General features: G+C 49.1%; 1 protein-coding gene across 1 annotated transcript; it reads right to left on the bottom strand.

The window, feature by feature from the left end:
* Window positions 1–1,127: 1,127 nt before the first annotated feature.
* Window positions 1,128–4,995, bottom strand: NFKBIA (NFKB inhibitor alpha). The gene is made up of 6 exons (XM_035539905.1): window positions 4,508–4,995; window positions 4,085–4,193; window positions 3,392–3,602; window positions 2,786–2,874; window positions 2,405–2,665; window positions 1,128–1,887 (listed from the first exon to the last, which is right to left on the bottom strand). The coding sequence occupies exons 1-6, from the start codon at window positions 4,744–4,746 to the stop codon at window positions 1,840–1,842; spliced, it is 957 nt and encodes a 318-aa protein (XP_035395798.1). The 5' UTR covers window positions 4,747–4,995; the 3' UTR covers window positions 1,128–1,839.
* Window positions 4,996–24,937: the final 19,942 nt, after the last annotated feature.

Here is a 24,937-nt window from a genome sequence, read left to right on the forward strand (position 1 = left end):
GCCCAGCCAGATGCAGTGCTCTTCCTCATACCAAACAGCCCTTTGTGCAGGTTGTGTGTCAGAAACCCACCACAAAGAGGGAGATGGGAAAGGGGATGGCCGTCCTGTGCAACCTGGAGCCCTCGCCGCCTCTTGAGGGTGGCCGGCTGCCAGCAGCACAGGAGTCCCCTGGCCAGCAGAGCTGGCAGAGCTCGGTCCTGCGTCAGCAACTCTGCCGCACCCCATCCCAATCTCGGGGTCGTGGTGTGGGAGGAGTGTGGCACATAAAGCTGGGAATGGCCCCATTTCTCTCAACCAAATCTCTATGTGATTGCATAATCTGGTGTCTGTGGCTAAAATCAGCCCGGCTCTGCAACAGGCTGCTGAAGGGCGATCAGATGCAGATCGAAATTTGAACTACATGATTCTGTGTTAGTGCCTGGAGAGAATGTGGAGGAAAAACTGGAAGGCGTTAAGGCCCCTGACTGCACTGCTGCAGACTGTGCGGGGATGGCTGCAGCTCCTGCAGTGGGGAGGAGGGGGAGGCCCCTGCCTGAATTTCGGGGGGGGGAAGCAGCAGCGCTCCTTCCCGGGCATGCGCTCCCTCTTCCTGCGGAAATCCCCGCTGGAAAGTCTGAAGGTGTCCGAGTTCAAACCGGAGCTGGGCTGTGATAAATGAGAGAGAGGGCAGGCACGGGGCTGCTCTGCAAACCTCCCTCAGCAAGTCAATACAAGAGCAGCCAAGTTTCAAGCCATGTTCTGCATCCCTGCTGTGCCTGCAGCCACCGGAGATGGAACAAAAGGTGCCACCAGGGCGGGTGGTTATCACCAGAGATGGTCTCGAAGTCTCCGCCTGGCCTGGGCGGTCTGGCACTTGTGTGACAGAGGGGGAATCCCAGCCCCCTACCCGCCTGCGACAACAGGCACAGGAAACTACACCTACGTGTGCTGCTAAAATTAGCTGCAGAAGGGCTGAGAGCTGAAAGCTGCTTAGATGTCTTACTCCTGCTGCAGTAAACCCCCTAAAACCCCTGAGCCTCTGACCTTGTAGGTCTACTATATTTCAAGTACTTCTGAGAATGCTAACCGTGTGGGTCCCACACAGCTCAGGACAATGAAAGGGACAACAAATTGCTTCACAGGCCAGGTACAGTAATCTGACTTTTTTAATAAATACATATCTCACATGTACCAAAATAATTATAAACAGAAATGTACAGTATTTACATTCTATACAATTGCTAAAAAGTGTAGCAATTATGACACACACGGTGTGAAACGCATTGTTTCCAATGCCCACAGTTAACATCATTGCTACCTTTCTCGTAACAGCTAGGAGGCCACATCTCCTGTCTAACTCCTCTGCCTGCTGCCCCGCACCCTGAGAGCACCTGGGGTCAGTCAGCGAGGCAAAGGAGTGCCATCAGCCTTACACCAGCCCAACACACAGCCTCCAGCACATGGGGCATTTGTATGAGCCCATCCTGCCTCGAGGGCACAACATCCCTCATGGTACTCCACGTCGCAAGGTAGCTCTCAAATGCATTTCTGTCAGCAGCACGCTGGCTGTGTAGTAGTCTGTTATCTTCAGCTGGCTGAGACGACGAGATATACAGCTCTTTATCAGGTGGTGTGCGTAATCACAGATCTCTAACGATGTTACACATCCCACTCCTGTTACTTAAATACAGGTCAGAACGTGGAACCAACTGTTCTTGTTACCATTTCGTGCTCCTGGCTGGGCAGTGTAGTATTTCAGTACTGTCTTCTCCTCTGCATTTAGACTTTCTTTTTAAATGAAGAAAGTCAGTCCTTTTTCTATACATATGTACACAGTCACTTTTCACAGAAACCTCTGCTTTAAAATGCCAGCTGTCGTCCTCCAATACAGCAGTCGTCGTACATAAGCTGGAAGAAAAACACAGAATGCTGTTAATGCAAAACTCCTACTGGGAGTATCCTATTTACTCTGGGAAAACAGCCAAATGCTGTGTGCCCTGACTTCAGTGGTGCCTATAATTTCTACACTGAAATGGTTACATTTGCTCTTTAACAGCACTAATAATGTCAGAAAAACAAATGCTGGGGAGGCAAAAACCACCAATTAACTTAAATTTTATCTCACAAGGTTCTGTAGGTGTCAGGAACAGGACACTCAGAGGAGAACAGAACAGAACGCTCAGAGGAGCGCATCGTGTGAAAACCTTCATTCCCCAGTGTATTGTTTGTATTTTATTTTTAAGCTTATTCTATTTATATCCCTGCCCCAACTTGCCACCTTTCTGACAGTTGGCAGTGTAACCTTACTTTAGCAGCTATTTATCCCCACAAGTTATATAGGTAAGAGGTCATCAGAGCGGCACCAGCCAAACCACAAAGGGCAGGATCTGACCCATCTCTCGTAAAGGTGCAAATGGCCACTTACTTCATCCTCTGTGAACTCAGGCTCCGATTCACTGCTCTCCTCGTCCTCGCTTTCGGGCAACATCTGCAGATCAGCTGTGGTCAGCTGCTTCAGCTGTTCCTGTATGCTGGAGTTGTCTCTTCCCCACGTGAGCTGATAAGGGGAGTAGCCCTGGTAGGTCACTTTGTTCACGTCTGCCCCGTGCTTCACCAGAAGTGACACCAGCTCTGAATTCTGCAGGTCCACGGCCAAGTGCAGCGCCGTTCTGCCATTGCATGGCTCCTGTTTGGAAATAACGCAAGGTATTGCACGTTAGGAGAGCTGGGCTTGCTGGTGTCAGACCTGTTGAATCTTGTGACTACACTGCCCTGTTCAGTTAAATTCATGGTATAAGTTACATACCTGAGCATTTACATCTGCTCCCAAGGACAGCAGGTATTCGACAACAGCCAGATATCCTTGAATAGAAGCCAAATGGAGACACGTATGTCCTGTAAGACACAAATGAAGGTAAAATTTGAGCAAGTCTAACGTAACGCCCTATAATTCAGTCAAGATGATAGGATAGGATGATATTTAAGTTTGCAATTAATCCAGAACAAAGGGGTATTTTCCAGAAGAGCTTTCCAACTTCCATCAAGTATGGATAATAGGGTTGGATTTGGAAAGATTTCTTAAGAGGCTTTATTCCAGTGTTTAACTGTGGCTTATCGTAACAACAACAACAAAAAAAAGAGGAACATGCAAAAATATAAAATATAACTGTAATGAGTACTGCAAAAGCACTCATTAAAAATGCAAAATTCAAAGCCATGAGAGCCAATGATCAACAGTAAGGAGGCCTACAAGATGCAGCCCGTGACATTTTAAGGAAGTCAGATACTGCATTGTTCTGGGGCCTCCTCAGCATTAAAATGGGAACAACACTGCTTCTCCAGCTCTCCAGAGGTCAGCAGCCCCATCTGCAGCGCCGTGTACTGAGGTGTGCGTATGGCAGCATGTGCGTACCGTTGTAGTTGGTCGCCTGCAGGACGGCGAGGAGGTGGTGGGGCTGGCAGTACTGCGTGAGGACGCTGACGCTTCTGAGGGAGCCCTGCTGGCAGGCGATATGGAGCGGGGTGTTTCCTCGGAAGTCCCTGATGTCCAGGTCACATCCAGCTTTCAGGAGGTGCTCAGCGATTTCGGGCTGATCAGTGATCACTGCCAGGTGAAGGGGAGTCTGCAGGCAAAAGAGAAAAGAGAAACCTGTAAGTTACACGGCAGACGTGGCAGCAATGTCTGAACGCACAAACCCTGCAGTCACTTGTGGATTTCTGCCCAGCTGAAAACACACCCCACAAAGTCAGTTCGTTACGCTTCCTGACATAGTGCAGAGCTGCTCGTTAGTCTGGAAGCAATGAACTCGGGGCTCTCCAGATACCAGACATGCAATCCGTAAGAAGGGTATCATTAACATCCCAGCGAGGAGGGGTGCAACCCATTGCATCATATTTGAAAAATGGGGGCGGTAAGAGGCCGCTGCCAGGGAGGCAAAGTGTTGCACCAACACCGGTCGGAGTCATTCGGGTGCTTTCCTGAACGTAGGCTTTGATTTAATATCCACTGAATTAAAAAAGAGATTTTTCCTTGGGAATTCCCCGCAGGGCTTTTGTGGGGGCGGTGGGGGTTGATCCGGGCCCCGGGGTGCCGAGGTGAAAGTACCTGGCTGAGGTTGTTCTGGAAATTCAGGAAGGCACGGTCCCCGCTGGTCTGCCGGATCACCTCCAGGCTGAGGGCTTTTTCTTCGTGGATAATCGCCAAGTGGAGAAAACTGCATCCAAAAAAAAAAAAAAGAGAATAAAAGAAAAATTAGCCGACCTACGCGAAAGCCCCAGTCCCCCCGGCGGGAACACGGGTGACGAGGTGCCCGGGCCACGGCCTCAGTCATGTGCGGGTTTCGAAAGCCGGGGCTTTCGGCGGCCGGGGCTTTCCGACGGCAGCGGGAGCCGCCTCTCCCTGGCGCCGCTCCAGGGACTTTCCGCGCTCCGCTCCCCGCCCGGCGCCTCCCCGACGGCGGCCGCGGCCCCGTTCCCGTCCCGGCCCCGTCCCGTCCCCGGCCTCCCCGCGGCCCCGTCCCCGACTTACGTGTCCCCGTCCTCGGTGAGCTGCTGCGCCCAGCCGTGCGGGCGGGCGGGCGGCTCGCGGGGCTGCAGGCGGATGTCCTCCAGCTCCCGCACCAGCTGCCGGTACTCCTCCTCCTTCATGGAGTCCAGCCCGCTGTCGTGGCGGTCGTCGGGCGGCAGCAGCCCGGCCGGCCGCTCCTTGCGGGGCGGCTCGCAGCCCTCCGCGGCGGGCGGCTCGGCGGCGAGGCGGGCGCTGATCATGGCGGCGGGGCTCTGAGGCCGGCGGGGCTCTGAGGGCGGCGGGGCGCCGCGGCTCCGAGGGCGGCTGGCGGGGCCGGGAGCGGGGCGGTGAGCGGGGCTGTGAGTGCGGCTGTCGCTGCCGGCCGGGCGGGCATCCGCGAGTGAGCGGCGGCGGCGGCGGCGCGCCGCATATACACGGCGGCGGAGGGGATTTCTGCGGGGGAGGAGCCGCCGCCGCGGGAATTTCCAGCCTCTCAAGGCCTCGCCGGGCGAGTCCGGTCCTGCTCGGCGCCAGGGGCGGCGACGGGGTGGGGAGGGAGGGAAGGGGGCCGGCCCGGCTCGGCACGGCGCGGCCCGGCCCGGCAGGGCGGAATTCCCTGCGCCCTCCCTGCCCGGCCCTGCCCTGCCCGCGGCGGGGAAGTACTCGGCGCCCCGCGGGGGGACGCCGCCGCCCGGCCGCCCCGGGGGCTTCCCCGCGGGGCCCGCTGCCCGCTGCAGGCAGCCCCCCGGCTCCTTGGCCCTCCCCCGGAGGCCAAACGGGGCTTTGGGGGACGCAGGAGGGGAGCTTGGGCTGCGGCGTGGGGCCGCTTCTGCACCCCGTGTCCCAAAGCCTGGATCGGGTCGCCGTGATGCTAATAATTTACTTACTGGGGGGTGTCAGGCTTTGGAGAGACTCAGATGCTGCACACGGCTGGCGTTAAACATCGCGGAGCCTGCAGGTGTGCGGGTACCACACAGCACCTGAGGGACCTCACACCTCTGCGGTGGAAGAGCTCAGGGGATTAGGAGCAGGCGGGAGGATCCTGCTCCACTCTGTGCGTCCAGGCCCTGTCAAAGGCTAAACAGAACCCTTCAGGCCGTACACACAGGAACTTTGTTTCCCAAGAACTGGTACCTTCTCCCAGTACCCTTACTCTCTGCATCCGTTTTAGTTATTCCCTGCTCCTCATTACCAATGTCCTCCCATCCGTGCATAGGGAGAACAGGAGAGACGCGGGCTCCCACATGGATGAAAGATGCCTGTGAGGTTGACGATGCTGAATTTTTCCCTGGTGAATTTTGCTGCCGCTTCTCAGATGTGGGGGATTCCCATTAAGAATTTTTCTTCTCTTGCAACTCTTGCTGGCCTCGCTGACTAACAGTGTCTGAGAGTTTTTTTGCTTTTGCCATTTTCCCATGGGATGGTGTCCCTTTGAAAAAAAGGACTTGTGAGAAAATCCGAAGATGAAAGGGGGAGCCAGAGGAGAGGGAAGACGCCTGGCTTTCCGTAAACAGATGTTTCTGATTTTCAGCCCAGCCGTACCATTCCTGGGCTTTTTTTCATTATTCATCTCTGGGCCTGGGACAACCCGGTGGTGCTTTTGGGCAGGTTTAGAAAAGCCGTGCAGCTTTTTCTTTTATAGGTTAAGGGTTATGAAAGTTTTGCGAGCTTCTTGAAAGAGTTTACCCTTTTTAATGTAAATTGGCAGGGGAAATTTAATTAACAAATGATTCTCCTCCCACCTGCCTCTGTGCACAAGCAAGGAGGGGAGCTGGAAAGCAAGCTCCTGATCCGAGTAGCAGGGGCACCGAGCCCAGCAAGAACCGAGCTGCCTCCCGGTGGGGCTTCGCCAGAGCCACGCAGAAATTAAACTTGCAAACTTCCCGTCCTCGTTGCGATGGCTGGAAACCGAGTTCAGCAAAACAAGTTCTTTGTCTCTGCAAGTGACTTCCAGCTGCTGTCACAGGCAACCTCAGGGCTATTTTTGGAAAGTGTTTGCCAGCAGAAACCTCTTTTTGGAGGCACGCGAGCTGAGATGCTCTCATTTTGTGTACATCTGAACGCTGCGGTGCTTCAGCCAGTTGTAGGTGGCGGAAAGGAGATGGAAAATGATTTCTGGATGGAAAGATCAGCCCACTTCCTGCCCCGGCAGATGCAGCACCAGCCTCTGCTGCACGGGGCCGCGGTGCCCGGGTGCTTGGCCATGCCCTGGCAGCAGGAGCTGAGCTTTGGGTGGGAGTGGGTGCACATCAGTGTTTCACATTTACTGACGTCTCTGTTGTTTTTCTTTGTACAAAGAAAAATGACGTCCCCGGTGGTTATAGTAGCTTTGACAGTCTCACTGGTGAAGGGCCCCAGACGTGAGCCAGTGCTGAGGCTAAGAGGCAGCCAAAAGCACAGCTCAAGAACCGGCTCTGCCCTAACCCTAATCCATCTGTACAGTAGCAGACAGCCAGCGGATGCATGGGCAAGCAGGACTCTTATTAAAACAAATAAGGCTGCTATCTTCTCGGGAACTCCTCTCAGCTAACAATAGTGTTTTACAATATTTGCTTAGAGGGATAGCTTAAGCTTGTAGGAGATAATATAAAACAAAGGTTTCTTAGCTATATTGAAGGTCACCGGTACTGCTTTTATGCTACTGAGGTACCGTCCTTTCCTGAAAATTAACTCATTCTAGCAGTTACTCTGTACAATTTTCCATACAGTCCACAAGCATGAACAAATATAACAGAAAGAAACAAACTTAACTTTTCAATGTTTGTTTTTCCCCTTTCAGTTGTGTGGTTGCTCAGATTTGCTAGGCAGCCCTTTGCCTGCGTGTGATGTGCCCCTGGGTACGGAGCAGCCATCCCGACCCAGGGACAGGGCTAGGGTCAGGGCCAGCACCAGCAGCACACGGATCACATCTAGCCACGCTGAAGCAGGAGCAAACTTCATGAATGCTGCCGTAGTTCGTGCTGACCTGAATGCCTTTTTGTCCTCTTGCATGTTATGGTTTAGAACCTCTGCTCTGAGTGCTTTTCATACTCATCAGCTAGAGATCAAGGGTCTCTGCGTTTTCTTATTTGTGACTATGTTAGGAGTCTCCGCTGCCTGAAGGAGCTTAGTGAAGATCCATGGGAGATGCTCTGCAAATGGGTCTGGCTCCTTGTTACACGGACAGCACAGTACTGAGGCCATTCCCAAAAAAAAGGGGCTACCTAAACGGCGCTGTACCGATGCAAAAGGCTGGGACCGTGGGAGGTAGTTTTGATACCCAAGGACTGGATTTTGCAAAAGTGCCCACTGCTCTAGGTACCTTGAAAACCCAATTTGCAGAGCTGCTGGCCTGCAGGAATGGTATGTTTGGTTTTATTCTAGCTTGCAGCAAGCAGCTGGTGGGGCTCTGAGAAGCAGCCTTGCGTGCCTGAATACTGAAAAGGGGCAGTAGGGTTTTAATCAGTTCTTAAAGTACATGAAAGATTCTCGTGCTGCTTCCTCAAGCAAACACATTAAACTGTAATTTCCTGATTGCCACACTAATCACGAGACCTGTCTAGTGCTGTCACTGTGGTGCTGTTGATTTACCAGAGTTTGTCCCTCAACTTCGTCCTTTTGTGATTGCTGCTGCAGATATCTATTAACTGTTTCCTCCCATTTAATCTCAGGGGCCGTGCACGTCTAGCAGTAAACATGACAGGAAGGGCAGTTCACAACATTCGGCAGGATCTTGGCCCAGGCTGCTAGAGCCAAAAGCAAAGCAAAGCAGAGCAGTAAGCCTGCATGTGCCAGTGCACGTGCACGTATCTCCTGTCTAATCTGTGTGCTCTTTGGAATAGGACTCCCTTTTATTTCTCCAGGGGATTAAGGACTTTGCTATGCACTGGAAGCTAGGAAGCACTTGCTAGAAAACACTGTCATTCTGACAACGTTTTGCAGTTCAAACCAGCGTATCTCAGCCGCCCATCTACAGCTGCTGCCGAGATAAGGACCAGGCTGCTTTCAGGTCCAGACGCCTAGTCCAGCGCTAAACGAGGGGAACACATTTCCCTCCCACTTTCTAATAATAATCTGACTGTTACTAATTTGAAAGGACACAAGGGGAAAGTTAAACAAAGGTTATTTTTGTCAGCCTGGATGTGGCTCGCAGTGCTGCCCGTGCCCTGCGGGCTGTTTACCATCCTCCTCACACGTTTGATCAGAGGCTGTCAAGGGACTGCCAGGTGCTCTGAAAAGTCCAGCAGTGGATGCAGTAGGAAACATTTCCCTGGCTTATTCAGGCTTATATAATATCCAAGGAAACAACACGGGAGGTACTTTTTCAGCGTGTGAAGCCAAGGTCCAGACTAGGCATTTAACATCCTGTGGCTGTTCCGTGGTACAGAAAGGGAGCTCAGCAGGGTGTCCAGGCCAGAGCCTAGCAGGGACATTATGTTACATAGATTTCCAACTGACCACGCTAGTCTCTGGTTTTATTTTTGGACTGCAGCTTATTTCTGGCCTCTCTTAAATCGACGTGTTGCATCCCTGGGAAGATCTGCATTTCTCTGTGTGAACTGTGGGGCTGTTTATATATCAGTTGCTTGTATATCTAGAGATCCTTAGGGATGAGATGTACCATATAAATTTACACTGCTTTTATTGTTATGCCTTAAAGGTAAATATAGGTCACTTAGTTTGAAATCTGCTACCACTTGGAGGGCAAGTTTTCCTTGGTGCTTTCCTTTCATTTCTCCCGTGGAAGTTTTGTTAAAGCATGCTGCTTGCAGTGCTTATGCCTTCAGCTGATGCTTGCTGCCGGCTGCAGCAAAGCTTGCTGTCACGTAGGACAGGAGAGATGTGGGGTGGGGAAAGAGCAGGGAAGCAGAGACAGGTCTCTTGGGCTTGTTGTACAACTTCCCCTTCAGCTACACAAATACCAGTGCTGCCCATCAGTACAGCCCCTTCTTCGGCTGCAAACAGAGTGGAAGCACCTGACAGGGAAAATATGAACTGGGAGCATACTGACAATTACGAAGGGACTTTCCCCTGCAGGCAGCTGTGACATTTGATAATGTGACGTTCTCTGCTTTTTCCCAGCAAGTAGGAATCCTGCAAAGGTGGGGAAAGAAGCACCATGGGACCATGCAGACAAGTGGCCCCACGGGATTTCAAGACCAAGACCTCTGTCAGGCACAGGGGGAGTTGAAGCAGCAAGCAGGGATGTGCTAAGGAAGGAGCTCATCTCCTTTCTCTTTGGATTAGGGATCCAGAAGGTTGAGACTGGCTCTAGATGCAAATTTTCGTGTGGTACGAGATGATATTCTGAACAAACTAAAGACCTGAACTGGACAAAGCTGGGCTGTCCGAAGAGAGGCTGCACGTGGGCAGCCTCTGAGCCAAGCCAGAGTGGGTCTGGCTTGCTCTGTGCAGCACTGATGCCTAAAGTTGGTGGGTGCAAAGGCTGCTCTTCAGCCTGGGTGAGTTTAAAAAGCCAACATGCTGCTTATATGGAAGTAGCTGAAGCAGCTGGAGCCCTCCGCAGAAGACAGGCACACGGCGAGCCTGAATTAGCAGCTGAACTGTGTGTGGGCCCAGGGATTTCCCTGGGGACGGATGTGGCAAACGCAGGGGCTAATGCACTGAGTGCTGTAACTGTGTCTGTGAGATAGCTGAGGAGCCGAGGGGGAAGGAAGCAGGAAATACTAGACAGAATACTAAGAGCATAACCCTGAGGGGGAAAAAAAAAAAAACAGAAAAAAAAAAAAGAACCACAGAAAATGAACTTTGGGCTGGGTACTTCCTCAAAAAGCCCTGGGACTGCGAGCAGAGGTCCTGAGGTTGGTTCCTCCTGCGCACACCTTCTCCGAAGGCAGGCAGCCTTTGGGCAGCCCCAGCCCCTGCCTCTGCCCCCCATAAAGCACCCGAGTCTGAAACTCCCGTCAGTGCCAGCAGCTGCCGAACCGGCACCATGGGGGCTTTGCCTCAAGCATCTCGGTGTGACGTGTTCCTGACGGTGCTGCTCTTGGGAAAGCTCTCAGGTTTGACCCTCGTTTTGTTCTGGATGAGTTCTGGGCCGTGCTCAGACCTGGAGCTCTGGCTGTGACTGCAGGGAGCACAGGCAGCGCTGCCAAGGGCTAGCTGTGTTTCTGGCACGATGTCCTGTCCCAGCCCATCCTTCCTCTGAGTTCACAAAAGGCTGCTGACGAGAGCAGGGCTGCAGCACCTACGGTAGCTGAGCTAAGGAGAGCAAATGCGGAGAAGAGCTCCAAGGGACAGCAGAGAGATACGCTGCACGTCCACGTCAGAGCGTGCCCGTGCCTGCTGGTGCTGGGGTCCCCCAGCTGCACCGGGCGATGCAGGAAAGGGGAACAGATTGGCACAGTGCTGGGCTGGAGAGTCATAACCGGGGCTCCAGAGGAAGCGGGAGCAGATGGAGACACCACACAGATTTTTCAGCCTGGATGGAGTTTAAGTGTCTCTCTCTCCCTCCAAGGTTGCATCCGTTCCTGGGATGACTTCTCACTCAGTGCTATGTCCTTCAGGGCTCTGATTTCTTCAGATTTAGTGGGCGATGCTTACAGAATTAGGGCTGCGGTGTTCCCCAGGCAGAAATATCTCTGGGATAAGCTCCTTCTTGGCCAGACGGTTTGTGCATGGGCGGTGTGGTGACGTCTGGAGGCGCACAGCATAGCCCCGATGACACACGGTGCCTGCCTTCCCTCAATGTCCGGGAACAAGTGGGGAAAAAGTAGTCCTTGAGTTCTTCCGGGACAACATTTTTGAGCAGGAAACACAGATAATGTGTTTAGGAAAACCCTGACCTCTGGCAACACAGTCTTACGGCCACTGCTTTGGTTTTATGCTTCAGATGGGGAGATTCATGGAGGCTCTGAAATGTGTTTGTGGGAAAGCCAGTGAGGGAAGTGGGAGGGAAGGGTGTGTTTTCCCCCCGAGCTGTGCAAAGTTTTATTAGTCCCTCTCTGAAACAAGCGTTTGACAGTCACATTATTTATGCTGCTGCTATTTGCGTGCACAGGCACAAAACCCTCCCTCAGCTGCCTCCCCTGCCTCCCACAGTCTGCATCTCACCGCGCTCATCGCAGCCCCTGCTGCACCCTCCCCAGCTGGCAGCTCTTCACCCCGCGCTCCTGGGAGGGAGAAGACACCACAAAATATCCACATCTACCAGGGCTTCCAGGAGTGTGACCCCTTGCAGGACAGCAGTGTGCCTGTCATGTTGCTGTCACCTCACAGCCACCAGTGCTGCGGGACCAGGGAGAAGCTCGAGCCTAAGCTCCCTGATCTCTGGGCCATGGGTGTTTCCCCAGCTCCCCTGCTCTGCCGGCTGTGCAGGAGCAGCACGGGGTTATGCACGCACCTGGGAAGAGGCACTGGGTTGGTTGCTCCCCGTCTCCTCCCTGGTTAAGGGTGGGTGGATCCAGCCTGCACGGTCCCATCAGTTGATCTCAAATGACAATGTACAGCAGAATTAAAAACAAGCCAGATGACCCAAAAACACAGTTTCCGGCACAGCGTGACCGTGAGACCTACTCTCACTCCTGCGTACCTTAGCATCTTTCCTCAGCTGCCCTGTACGGAGGACTCTGGTAAACACCGCTGTGATGCCACCAATTTGTGGAGCCCAGAAGTGGTCCGGGGAGACCTCGTACCCAGAGGAAGCTGTTGGTCGCAGGCACGGGTGTGCTCATTCTGCTGGTGCAGCATGCCGCTCATCCAGGCTTTTCCAGACACCTACAGGTGGGCAAACCCTGCTCTGAGCCCCTCTGTGGAGAAGGGGGCAGGAGGGCAGCTCCAGCAGGGCTTTGCTCCCCGGGGGTGAGGGTGGGTGTGTTTAAGAGGGTGGAAGAGGAAACATCTTGGCTCCTGGGGCTGTTGCACTGCTACCCTCACAGGTGGCACCCACTCAAGTGGAGTTTGGAAAAAACCCACCTTGGCTGAGTTTATTAGCTAAGTTCAGCTCAGTTTGATTTAACCCTGATGGGGTGAGCTACTGTAAGAGATCATCCCATGGCATGCATTGGCAGAGGCAGAAATAGTTCCCAAATGGTTCCTTTCCTAAGGAGCATCCAGAGGGACCACATGTGCTGTCTCACAGGAAGGATGGAGCCTCTAGGAGGTGGATTGGGCATATAAAAGTCAGTCCTCTGGAGCCCAGCTGCTCACTAATTTCAGCTGCATCATCGAAGTGAGTCATTCAATAAAAACAATTAGCTGAAAAAATATCACTAAACAGTAATAATTATCCAAATGTCCTACCATTGACCATTTAGATGACAAAATCCACACAATCAATTGTGTTAGTGAATGCTAATTCAAATCTAATAACCTTCCCGTTTATTTGATTACGTATAAAGAATTCATCTGCAGGGTCGGTGCAGGAGGGGCTGCAGGGCAGCCAGGTGCTTGGGAGGCCTCCGTGCACACGATGTCCCCCAGCTGGCAGTGCACAGCGGCCACCAGTCAGGCTGGGGAGCAGAAAGGGAGCGGTGACACGATCCCCAGGGGCCCTTTGGCTGCAGCTTTCATTGGCTGAGGAGGGACTTGTGCCCTCAAAGAAATGTGACATATCCTCTCTGGAGAGGCTATGTTTTCTTTTCTGCCTCCCTGTCTGAAGGATTTCCTGTGGTCTGACCCCCTCCCAAAACCTCTGGCTCAGGCTTTCACTCTAATGTCTTCATCACTGTCATACCTAGGATCAGGATGCATGCTGCTTTTTTGTTCTGAAGTACTTCATGCTATGAATGGACCACAATACACGTGATTATTTTGTTGTTCAGAGACACTGCCATAGCGCTTGTCACCTCCAGACCTGGGTATCTAGAAATGATGGATGTTACAGATTCAGTGGGCTTCAGCTTGGAGCTAGGATTGCTCTCAGCCTTCCCCCAAGGGCACAGTGAGCTCCTTCCCCACTGTGTTCAGCTGGTGTGTGGGGTAAGCTGCCCTACCTCTTCTTGCTCACCAGCGTGAGGAGCCTGAATCTGCACCACTTGGGGTGCTGAGTCTGTGCCACTTTTCATTTGTGAGCAGGGCAGGAAGATGCTATGGCTATTGAATGTGAATGCATGAGACCATGAGCAGAGTGATCTCTTAGTTAACAACAGTGCGTGCTCTGTGGAGATGATTTCAGGAAAACATCTTTTTCAGCAATATTTCAAGAATAGGATCAGCCAAGTTATGAAGAAAGCAGCCTGCTCAGAAAACTGATGTCTGCTGTGTTATTTTCACATTTCTGTATGAATTCTTATGTTTAGCTCTCACGCTGCTTTGCAAATGCAGGAAAGAGTGAGCACATCTAGCACAGAGACTGGTGACGCACTTTCACAACGTGGGGTACCAGGGATGGCAAAAACCCAGCACCTCTGAAGTCAGTGGCAGCCAGACTGTGCTCACATGTTTCATGCCGATGCCCCATCCGTCGAACCACGTTGTTCCCCTGGGGTGAGAAACAGCACAGCCATCAACAAGGCAAATTTCTCCTGCTGCCCGCTATCTGCTCTCACTATGACATTTCAGAGTTTTCTGAATGAGGCTAATACACAGTGAATCATCACGATGTGCTTCAGCCGGACTGGCTCAATCCTTCTCGCACTCAGCATCCGCTGCAGCCTCGGGGCTGTGCCAGGATGGGTCACAGCGGCAGGTCCCGCAGCGAGGCAGGAGCTGCCCCAGGCAGCGTGGTGGCATTTCACTATCGGCCGAGGGAGCCTGACCACTCTGCGCCATTCACCACGGGCTGTTGGTTGCATGTGGGTGCAGTCAAGCTGCTCGGCAGCAGGAGCAGCCCTTGTACTGCAAGGACAGGGCTTCTCTGCTTGTTTCTTACTATTAACAGTCATTTGCTCTCCAAGGCAGGCTGGTTTTATTTTTTTAGGTCATTCTGTGTAACGTAATTATATTGGGGTAGGATTCTTATACCTAATCAAATGAAACTTCATGCAGTCAGTTTGTCATTAGCATTTACTAACGAATGTGATTGTGAGGATTTAGTTTCTCACATGGTTAATAGGAAGGCATTTAGATGATTACAGCTGTCTGGTGTCTTTCCACTGCTAATCACTTTTACCGCCTGCTTCATTTCCAGATCAGCAAGTGAAACTCTGGCTTGCAGTTGTGCAGGGAAGCTGCTCCTGAGTTATTCATTGCTGTATCCCAGGTATGACACTTTGTAGGTGGAAAGTCAGTTCCCAGCTACATCCTAAATTCCATATGAACTTCAGAAAAATCATAGCCTTGTGGCTCCAGCTTTCCAACCTGGCTATAGCATGCTAATCCACATGGTTCAGCACCTTATCTCTGACACTATCCATCTGAAGATACCTACAGAAGAAAAAGAAGCAGCAGATAACTATGTAATGGTCCAGCTCCTGGACTGTGCATCCAGCTTTCAGAGCTTTAGGAGCTTCCTGTGCACCTATCTTTAGTAGCTACTCGTGGATTTAGCTGCAGTGAATGTATCTAATCCCTTGGTGGGCTTCTCCACATCTTTGGTCTCCACAATATCCTGTGACAATGAGATTTAATTAAACATACAATGAAAACAAAACTCCACCAAGACTTCCTGGTGTTTGTTTTAAAACTATTAGGTCATAGTTTAATAGAGAAAAAGGAATACTTCTGTTATGTGAAAAAAGGAATGAGATTCCTTCTACATCTTCTTAGGCCACCAGTGATGAGACTGAGCTGTCACCACCCTCTGCTGTCTACTTTTCAAACCTCAGATAGTCTACTTCTAACCTGTTGAGTTTCTTCTCATACGGGAGCTTTTCACAGGCTCCTCACAGGACCACCCCAAAATCTGACCTTATGTCTGAGAGCGTTGTTCAAATGCTTCCTGAACTCTGACAGGCATGGTTCTGTGACCACTGCCCTGGGGAGCCTGTTCTGGTGCCCGACCACCCTCTCGGTGCAGAACCTTTTCCTAACACCCAGCCTGACCCTGCCCTGTCCCAGCTCCATGCCGTTCCCTCGGGTCCTGTCGCTGTCCCCAGAGAGCAGAGCTCAGCGCCTGCCCCTCCGCTCCCCTTGTGAGGGAGCTGCAGGCCGCCATGAGGCCTCCCCTTAGCCTGCTCTGTTCTGGGCTGAACAAACCAAGGGACCTCAGCTGCTCCTCATCTCTTCCCCTCTAGACCCTTCACTATCTTTGTAGCCTCCTTTGGACATTCTCTAGTAGTTTTATATCCTTATAATAAAAACAGTTCATTTAAAGCCCATAATTGTTCATGCATAAATAGGGTTTCAAAATATGACGTAGCAGAGAATACATTTCTGCTATTCTTCTCAGTCACAGTTTTACCTGTTATGGCTAATTCTGTATCAGCTGTGGTCTTTGCTACTTGGCTCTTCACTCCATTTCCTAGATCATTCAAGGATATGGAAAACAACATGGTGAGAACTGGACATAATTTTCTTTCAAGGCCAAGTCTAGGGAGAAAATGTCTATTATACAAGGTAAGAGTATGTTAGAACAATGATGACGATAATGATCATTCTTGTCAACCTTTGTGTCATTGATCTGTCCTTTGATAGTATTCTTGTTAGCAACAAACCAGATCCAGGAGCTGTTTGGAACAGCACTGTCTTTTTATAAGCTGAATGTATTCACCTCTCCCTGCCAAGCCAAAGCAAAGTTTGAAACATGAGACTTTTAGGAAAACTGCTGAACCCCTTGCTTCCATGCTGGAAAATGGTGAATCCAGCACCTTTGAAGTGGAGAAGGGTCACGGCTCTCACCCTGGCAGGCTGGTGATGAGCCCTCACTCACTGGCTGGACGCAGCACTGGGCTGGTTGGAGCTGCTGCCTCTGGGGAGATGCCGTGGAGGACTTGTGTCCCTGTCAGCGCCGTGCCTGGGGCCTCTCAGCCTCCAGGTGCTTCCTTCAGAGTGTGATGAAGAGAGAACAAACCTCCTGCCCCTCTTTCTCAGACCAAGGAGCAGCTCTTCATGTCAATTTAATTACCAACCAGAGGCAGCTTCCCCCTGATGCCCTTCATGTTATCCATACAGAAATATCAGCGTGCCTCCTGTCAGGAGGCCCTCCACCCCGTGAGCCCGCCAACTTCTCACGGGCAGTTCCTCCGGTTCAGTGGGACTGGGTTCCTCCCCTGCCACCCTTTGTGGGATTTACCCCCCCCGCGGCCCCAATTCCCGTGCAGTGCCCGGCAGAAGGGTGTCCTAGGGCAGGACAGCCCCTGGGGAAGAGCCCGGCTTCTCCTCGGCCTTCCACCGGCCCTCGGCCTCCGCGGCAGCTGCCGAGGGTGGTGCTGTGTTTCCCTCTAGTGGTGCCTGAGCCCTGCAGAAAAGCGCAGCGAACCTGCAAGCTGGCCGTGATCTGCAGGAGAGGCTGGGGGGGTGGCTTTCAGAGCTCGCAAAACTGATCTTCGCTTCAGTGAGCGATCCAAGGAGGTGGCAGCGTGCCTCCAGGCGAACAACGGTGGGTTCGCGGCAAAAATATAACTCTGTGCTTCATTAGACTCTCAAGGAATGCTTTATGAAGTACACTTGATCTGTCCTTGTATACATGAAGTTATCATTCATTGTGTGGTCTGGATCGATAACAGCATTGCTTGGTGCAGCATTCTTGGCACGGCTGAAAAACCTATTTCCAGGAATCTGTATTTTGCTGAGTTAGGATGCTGAAACGTCGAGGTTGTTCCTGACCACCTGACACATCTCTAGGGGAAGTCCATGTCAGGCTGTTTTAGTCTCTGTGTTATTATAGTATTGCAAGCAACAGATAGAGACTGAGGAGAAATGGTGAAAACAAATACATTTTAAATCTCCAAGGAAGAAAGATTTAACGTATCAGGACTGAGGTAAAATACCTTGTGCAGACAAGAAACTCTTCACAAATAAAAACCAAAGACAAGCCTAATAAGTTCCTTCTCCACAGCCTATTACAGGGCCTTTGAGCTTTCTGCAGATGTCCTAGGCCAGGGGATTTTCACACTGGTTGAGAAACATCCCATGTCTCAAGGCAGTTGGAAGTGGGTTGGTGAATCCTCCAGCTGCTCTTAGATCTGACATAAATGCCATCCATGAGAGCACTGCAAAGCTCCTTAATGCCAAGAGCTCAGTGCTGTAACATGATGGCTTGAGTCAAAAAGGGGGTCCACCTTGCCTGCGCGGTGTCCTACCCAAGGACACTGTGTCCTCTGCCCAGCTTTCTGAGCAAGTTTAAGTTACTCTGGGCAGGTGACATTACACGCCTGCTGTTTACTATCAATTGCGAATGCTAAAAAGCCTGGTGCAAGTTTTTGTAACCTGCCCAACATTAACGAAATCAAAGGAGTGAGCTGCAAGACCTCCAGACCTCAGCTTCCACTTCTGGTTACATTAGACCTGTGTCACCTATGCCACCACATCACTGTGTTTTAGTATAAACCCCTCTCTCCATGCTCAGCCTAACTACACAGCTTCTGCTGAAATAAACCTGATTTTGTGTAGGGCAGAGGTTAAGGGAAAGCCACCTGTTGCTGATCCACATTTCACATTTGACCACCTTGGAAGCTTCATACTGGCAATCTCGCTTAGATTCTCCTGCATTGCACTTTACCTCTCTTCCTCCATGTACTTTCCTGCTAACCTGCCATCTCCCTTTCTCAGTCCCTTCACAAGCAGCTACTAGAAGTTGTTGAAAAGCCATACTCTTATCCTTGTTTTGGTCCAGATTCAGCTCCCTGAACCACATACAGCACTGGCTTCCGGATTGCAAGCCATCTTTTTGGCTTACATCTATATATGCAACATCATTAAAATGGCTTTTTGCAAAGATTATCTAAAGCTCTTCTAATAAAGCTACCTAAGCACCTATCATAGGATCGTCCTTGACCTCCATCTCCTCCTTCAGAAAGACAACAGACTGGGGGAGAATGTGTGGCATAGTTCATTGATTTTGGCAGATGAATATGTGAAAAGATTTCTTGAGTCTCCTGATGAGAAAAGGAAATGTTTTGTTCTTTTACATCTGGTAGGGAAAGCAGGTGATTTTTCTGATTATTTCTCTTAAGATTAAAAGGCTATTGTGGGTATTTACAATGTTACTAGTATAAGAGTTTATAATAGTATGTTAAAAATGTTAACATAAATAATATTGACTAATGTGGGCTCATTAATGTTGTATCTTTTAAATATTATTGCTACTACATTGTCTTGTTGGAACAGCTTTAAAGGCTTTTAATTAATTTTTGCTGAAGCAAAGCACCAGCAACAGGGATGCCAGAACGACTCGCAGGTGTGCATCCAGCTGTAAGAGGGGTGTAAGGGCAGGACTTGGGCAGAGTTCAGCTGCTTTAGTTCAAAACTTGACAATGAGAACCACCACTTGCGTGCTGTCTCACCCTGGCCCAAAGTCTATGAACGATGCAGTTTCATGTTGCAAAGGACTTCAGCTCCTCAAATTCCAATCCCTCAGTCCCCAGTCAGACCCAAGGTCTCCTAGGATCCTCAGATCCAGTCCCTGGTCATGGTTACCCAGTGACTATTTCATGGGAGACCAAGCTGGAGCCTGGTCCGAAGCCCTTGATACCCCCCTCCCCAGCTCCCATTCCTTATACATCTCCTGTAGTGTCAAGAGACATCCCCTGTCTCTTGAGGATGCTGAATGTCAGAAGTGAATGGATGAAGAAGCCTATCTATTAAACCTATTAAATCTAAAGACGTCGCTCAGGAATTGCCTGAGCCAAACATTGCTGGCTGTTGGGAATACATTAAAAGGAAGTATCACTTTATGCTTTCCTGTTTCTATACATTTCCCCAAGCATCTGCTTTTGGCCACTGTAGGATTTACTAGGCCAGATGGGCCTTAAGTGAGCCAACTGGATATTTTTAGGACAGATAAAGCTAAACAGGCCTTTTTGTGCTGCCTTGCTGGGAGTGTGTCACCAAATCCCAAGGCTTTTGTGAACAAGTCTTTGGCAATGAGTCTAGCTGTATCAGAAAACTAAAAATTGATCAGATAATAAAGTAACAAAAATTAGAACAACACCATTAAGGTTGCAATGTTAAGCATGTAGAGGGAAGAAAATGTCAAAACAAGTGTCTTGTAATGATATTTGAGAATCTTCCACAAGTTACAATCCTATCTGGTGCCCTCCTGTGTGCACTAGGAGATAGACTTGTTCTACACAGTAACACTATTTTTTCGATAAGGTCCTTCCCTCATTCAGATCACAGAGCAGGGGTCACTCAAGTTGAATGAGACGCACAGGGTGAAGGAGAGGGTAGCCTGTAGAGTTCTACCTCCTCCTGCCTGCAGTGAGGCAGGAGCTCATAGGCAAGAAGAGATGCTGCTGGTGAGCACCAGGGAAGGCTGCTAAATGCCACGAGAGCCTGCCCTGAGAGCACTTCAGTGCCACGCTGGATGTCTTGGGTGAAACCACCTTCTTTGAAAGAGGGCATAGACTGCTCCTTGTTTCTGGGTGCTAACTGAGGGGACCTGATGCCTTATTTGTGGATATGTTGAGTTCTCCTCCCCACAACACCTCATGCCAGCTAAAGTTGCAGGTGGCTGACAGCTCCACTTGCTATCTCAAGGGCTTCCTAGCAAAACTGAACGCTTTGTTGTAATCATTCTTTCATTGTGAATGTGCTTATACATGTCACGTTGACCTCCTGGTGAATCTGGACAGGGTGCAGCTGAGCAGACAGCAGGTGATACAGGGATAATCAAACCTCTCACAGACAAGCATTATTTGTGGTGTGCAATGCTGTGAAGTTAAGTGAAGATAGGTAGTCCATATGCCCTGAGTCTCCCCAGGCTGTTGGGCAGATGTCCTGGGAGCTTCTGGCACCTGAAAGTGAATTCTGATCCCTTAAATTCAAAATTTTCACAGGTCAACAAGATTCTTTGTTCTTGTCATCTTTCATAATGTTTTCAGTTCCTTGTTTGAGTCTGGCAAAACTTCCATTTTTTCTTAATAATTCCTGCCTCAAATATAATATTTTTTTTCATTATTTTTCAGGGTCACACTGGTCAGCTTTCTCCATCTCCCTGTATTCTGCTTAGGGAGTCTGTGACACCCCTTGTTGTTGGCCTGGGTTTTGGTTTTGGGTATGGGTTACTAATGCTAAATGCTGTATGTGCCCCTACTGGCTTCTTGGTCTGCAGTAAAACTAAGTGGAGGTTCCTTTCTGACACCCATAATGTGGAACAAAACATGGAGGTTACGGGTGGGTTCATCACACCTAGGTCCAGTTGCCTGTGTCCCAGCTCTGACACAGACGGACCAAAAAGGCCGTTCATGTGTGGAAGGTGTTTAACCAACTGATTTAAATTATACAGCTGTCTTTTAAGTGGCTAAAATTTGCTGACAAGAGGAGGGACACCTTAACCTTATGTTCACACAGTCAGTTGTTATCACATGAAAAGTGTTTTTTTGTTGTTGGTGGTGGCTTTTTTTTTTTAAATCAGTTTTATAGTCCACTAAAGAATGACTAAGAGCTAAGGAAAAGAATGTATTTTTCTAATACTTTGTTATAGTTGTGCCCTGTCTGAAAAATATAGTCACCATGAAAAAAGAAAACCACCCGCAGCTCAACCTGAAAATTGCCTCCCAACAGTAAATGAATATATCACTTCCCTCTGTGATGAAGTTAAAATGTAATTAAGGTTATGTTGCTTTGGAAAAGTTTGCTGATGATATGGTTGGTAGAAGGAGGTAAGACTGCAGAGATTAAACATGCTGGAAATTAGCATAAGGTGTTATGCACTCACAGCAATCTTCATAGTGTCCTGGCAATTTGTCATGAGAGTGTCTATTGAGGGAGGTGATGCTTTGACTGTGATACACAGCGTGAAAACACTTGATAAACAGGAAGGCTGGTGTGATGCTGAATTTTCTAGAGTATTAGGTCTAAACTTAATGTAAGCAGATTATTTGGAGAGTGTGTGTAAATAACTGTATGAATATTGCCATGGTTTGTCTGTGTGGAAGCATGAGAATACTTTCCCCTTGAAGTGAGAAGAAAAACTTATAAAAGTTTATGTGCTTAGATTTCATTACTGGGGTAATTACTCCACATTCATGGAGACTGCAGCAAAGAGAGTAAAGTTTTTACTCTTCATTATTGTTGTCCATTATTACAATTAAAATCCCTGGAAGCTGTCATTTAGCAGCAAATTTAAAATAAAAACACCAAAACTTAAACAAAATCCCCAAATAAAACAAACAAACAAAAAACATATAGGTGTTGACATATCTTATCAGCAGGTTTAGAAGATAAGTACAAGAAAAACGATTGTTATCTGGTGTGAATTAACATATAGCGAATTTGCTCACAACTGAAGAAGGTGACAGATATAACACATGCATTAATAAAACTCCTAATGAAAGGTATGGCTGTCATTAGGGATGGTACTTGTAGAAATGCTATTGATTCCAGAAATTTAATTTAATTTAATTTGATGGCTTTTACTGTAATTAACGCAGTGGTTTGTACCAGCATAGATCTCTTAACATTATTATCTAAGGTGACAAATTATGAAATTAAATGTTCATTTAAGATGCAATTCAAATTTTCTAAAGGTTTTCTTGAGTCAATGGGTCTCAGTTAATTTCCTTAGAGTTAACAGACCTGATTTTTTTCTCCTGTCAGATTTATGCCAGTGAAGGTGCTCCCGATTTACATCAATGCTGCAATGAAGGCAACATATACAAAGGAAACATTCACAGATTTTGATGAGTTCTTGGCAGCCGCTATTGCCTATACTTTGAAAGCTTGAAAGGTATTTTCTTTGTAGCATTAGTTTTTAATGGCATTGAGTGTAACGTGCACATATAATAACAATAATTCACTTTCCTTGTGTTCACCCATTTACCTTGTCATATATCTGCTAGATGCTGCCTGGCTCTCTTCTCTTTTACACCCGTTTTACCTGAGGGCTGTTTATTTTGATGGAGTTACTCCTGATTTAGACCTGTGTATATGAATCTGTTATCTCAGAGAGGTAAATTAATGCTTTTAATCAAGACCACTCTTCTGCCTACCCATCAACATCAAAGCCTAGACATGCTATTAGTTATTGAGAAAGGAAGCACGATGTGAGTAAGCAGCCCTCATCTATCTCTGGCTCCCCATTTACCAGAGTTTTAGTACCATTACCTCAAAACCATGAATACTTTTATCCTCACAATCACTTGGAAAGGCTGCATACCCCCATTTTACAGACCAAAGCCACAAAAGGATGCAGAATTTAGGCAGAAATGAGGGTCCTACATCCAAATCTAATTCTCAAGACCACTTTTTGCAGATGCTACCCAAAGTCTCCCCATTTTGAATGTGCCTCTGTTTTGGACATACCTGAGGTCCCACATACATGAAGATTTCCTTCTGTCCCTACCTTGAAGGATGTCAGTTTTCTCAGGGCACAGCAGCTGGTATGTCTAACCTTTCCCCTCTCAGAGCCTGTGGCCTCAGCAGGTCTTTCCTCATTTCCTCTGGAAGGTGAATTTGCCACCACATGCTCTGAGTATGCTGAAATCCTTGGGCCAGTTTTCACAACTAACACCAGTAGAATCAATGTTGTTTTTTTGAGGGTTGTTGTTGTTTTTCCCAGATACGAAGAGCTCTGACTGTCTTATCACTGGTTTTATATCCAGTAGTTGATTAGATCAGTCACATGGGATGTAGGTGAGATAGCAGTTGGCCTTCTGATTGTGACAGTTCAGATCTATGTGTATATCTCCAGTGAACTGCCCAAGTCGAGGGCTAAAAAGAAAGACTTCCCAGTTCACTGTGATACACAAGGTAATCTCACTGAGGCCTGGTGAAAAAGATGCAGTGCACCAGCTCCATCCGTCACCCGAGGGTGGGGAACCAGGCCACTGTGCTGAACTTCCTCAGAGATAGCTAAGAAATATACGATTTCATGTTAGATTCACTGTGGTCTGGGCAAAATTGTATTGTGGGAAGCGCTGCTATTATGTACTAAATACACCAACTATTGGATAAAGAAGTATGAGCCATTCTTGGAGAGGGGATTGGGACAGATGGCTAGATTTTCCTCTGGTTGTCTTATCCACCAAGCAAGAGGGTTGATCTCCCTCTTCCCCCCTTCTCTGTGAATGTTTGAGTAGTTGAAGCACAGCAACCCCATTTCTGCAGGGGGAGTGGAGAGTGCCCCGGTAGAACTAACTCTGCCATCAGGTGGAGAGGGACACTCTTTTAGAAGGGGGAAGGTTGGGCTCCCCTTGCACAGATACAAGCATTGAGCCTAGTTTTCCTGTGGCATGGGTGAGTAAGCTCAGTGGTTGTATGAGGATGTGAAACACGACTGTACTTTACAGGAAGGCATAATCCCTGCCTTGGTTTTCCAGACTGGCGGCTGACATAGCTACCCTGACAGGAGGGCGCACGTCTGTGAATCCCAAGCCCAAGTGCTGCCCGCTAGGGGAAACTGGCGGCAGGATCACTCCCTGAGTGCAGATCTACAAGGCACCGAGGTCCTTCCAGACGGGGCTACGACGTGTGTGTGTGTGGGGGGGATTCTCTGGCGGCCTCAGCCGGGCTGGGCCCTGAAGGGGGCGGCGAGAGCTGAGGGGGCTCCGCCGGGCCCGCCCTCGGCAGCCCCAAGGCCCGCGGAGCTGTCCGGGACCGCGGTGCTGGAGCGGGGCCCTGAGGGCAAGGGGCAGTTAATTGCTGGGAGACACCCTCATGGGTGGGGGCGGCAGCCCCCCGTTATTGCCGGCTGATTATGGCCGTAATTGCTTTGCTATTTAGCCGTGGCAGAGCTTCCCCCGTGTTGAGGATAACGGCGTTAGGAGGTGTCACGAAGAACACCGGTTACTTAAACCCAGGACTTCGAATTTCAGGTCTAAAAGGCAAATGGAGGAAAAAGACGATTCAAGAAAGGGTAGGTGGTTAAATGCACTGAGACAATGCGCCTACTGGGCTGCCGATCTGAACAATATTCCCTGCCAATGACAGCAGCTGAAAAGAAAATGGGGGAACAGACTGACAAGCAATTCAACTCTGCAAGTACTTCAAGGAGAAGGTTAGAAACGTGCACGTTTATCAAAACGAACGTAACGTTGAACACTGTTGTAATTTGAATTGATGAAAAATGATTAATAGTTACTCCTAAAAGAGAAAGAGCTTAAAAACTAAAAGCTAAAATCTAGTTTTACTTTGTGTAATTTGTTAGAGGAGAAAGATAACGAATAAAACTATGATTAATAAGAATAAAGATAATAAGTTTCTATTAATGCTTATAAATACATTTTCATTAATCACATAAAGACTGATAGAAATATTCAGGAAGTAGTTAAGAGAGTTGAAAAAAACAAATGGCTAAGAAATATAATCCTACTGTACCTCAGTGATTGTTAAAGGAAGGACCCATTATCTTAATTATGTTTCTGGAGCAAACATTATTTCAATGTGATAAAAGATGACATGACTCTAAAGGTAAAGCTACAGCAGATGTTACATGAGTAACAAGCCAATATGCCTACATTCTGGTAATTT

Source organism: Cygnus atratus, chromosome 5, assembly GCF_013377495.2.
Source record: "Cygnus atratus isolate AKBS03 ecotype Queensland, Australia chromosome 5, CAtr_DNAZoo_HiC_assembly, whole genome shotgun sequence".
Lineage (NCBI taxonomy): Eukaryota > Metazoa > Chordata > Aves > Anseriformes > Anatidae > Cygnus > Cygnus atratus.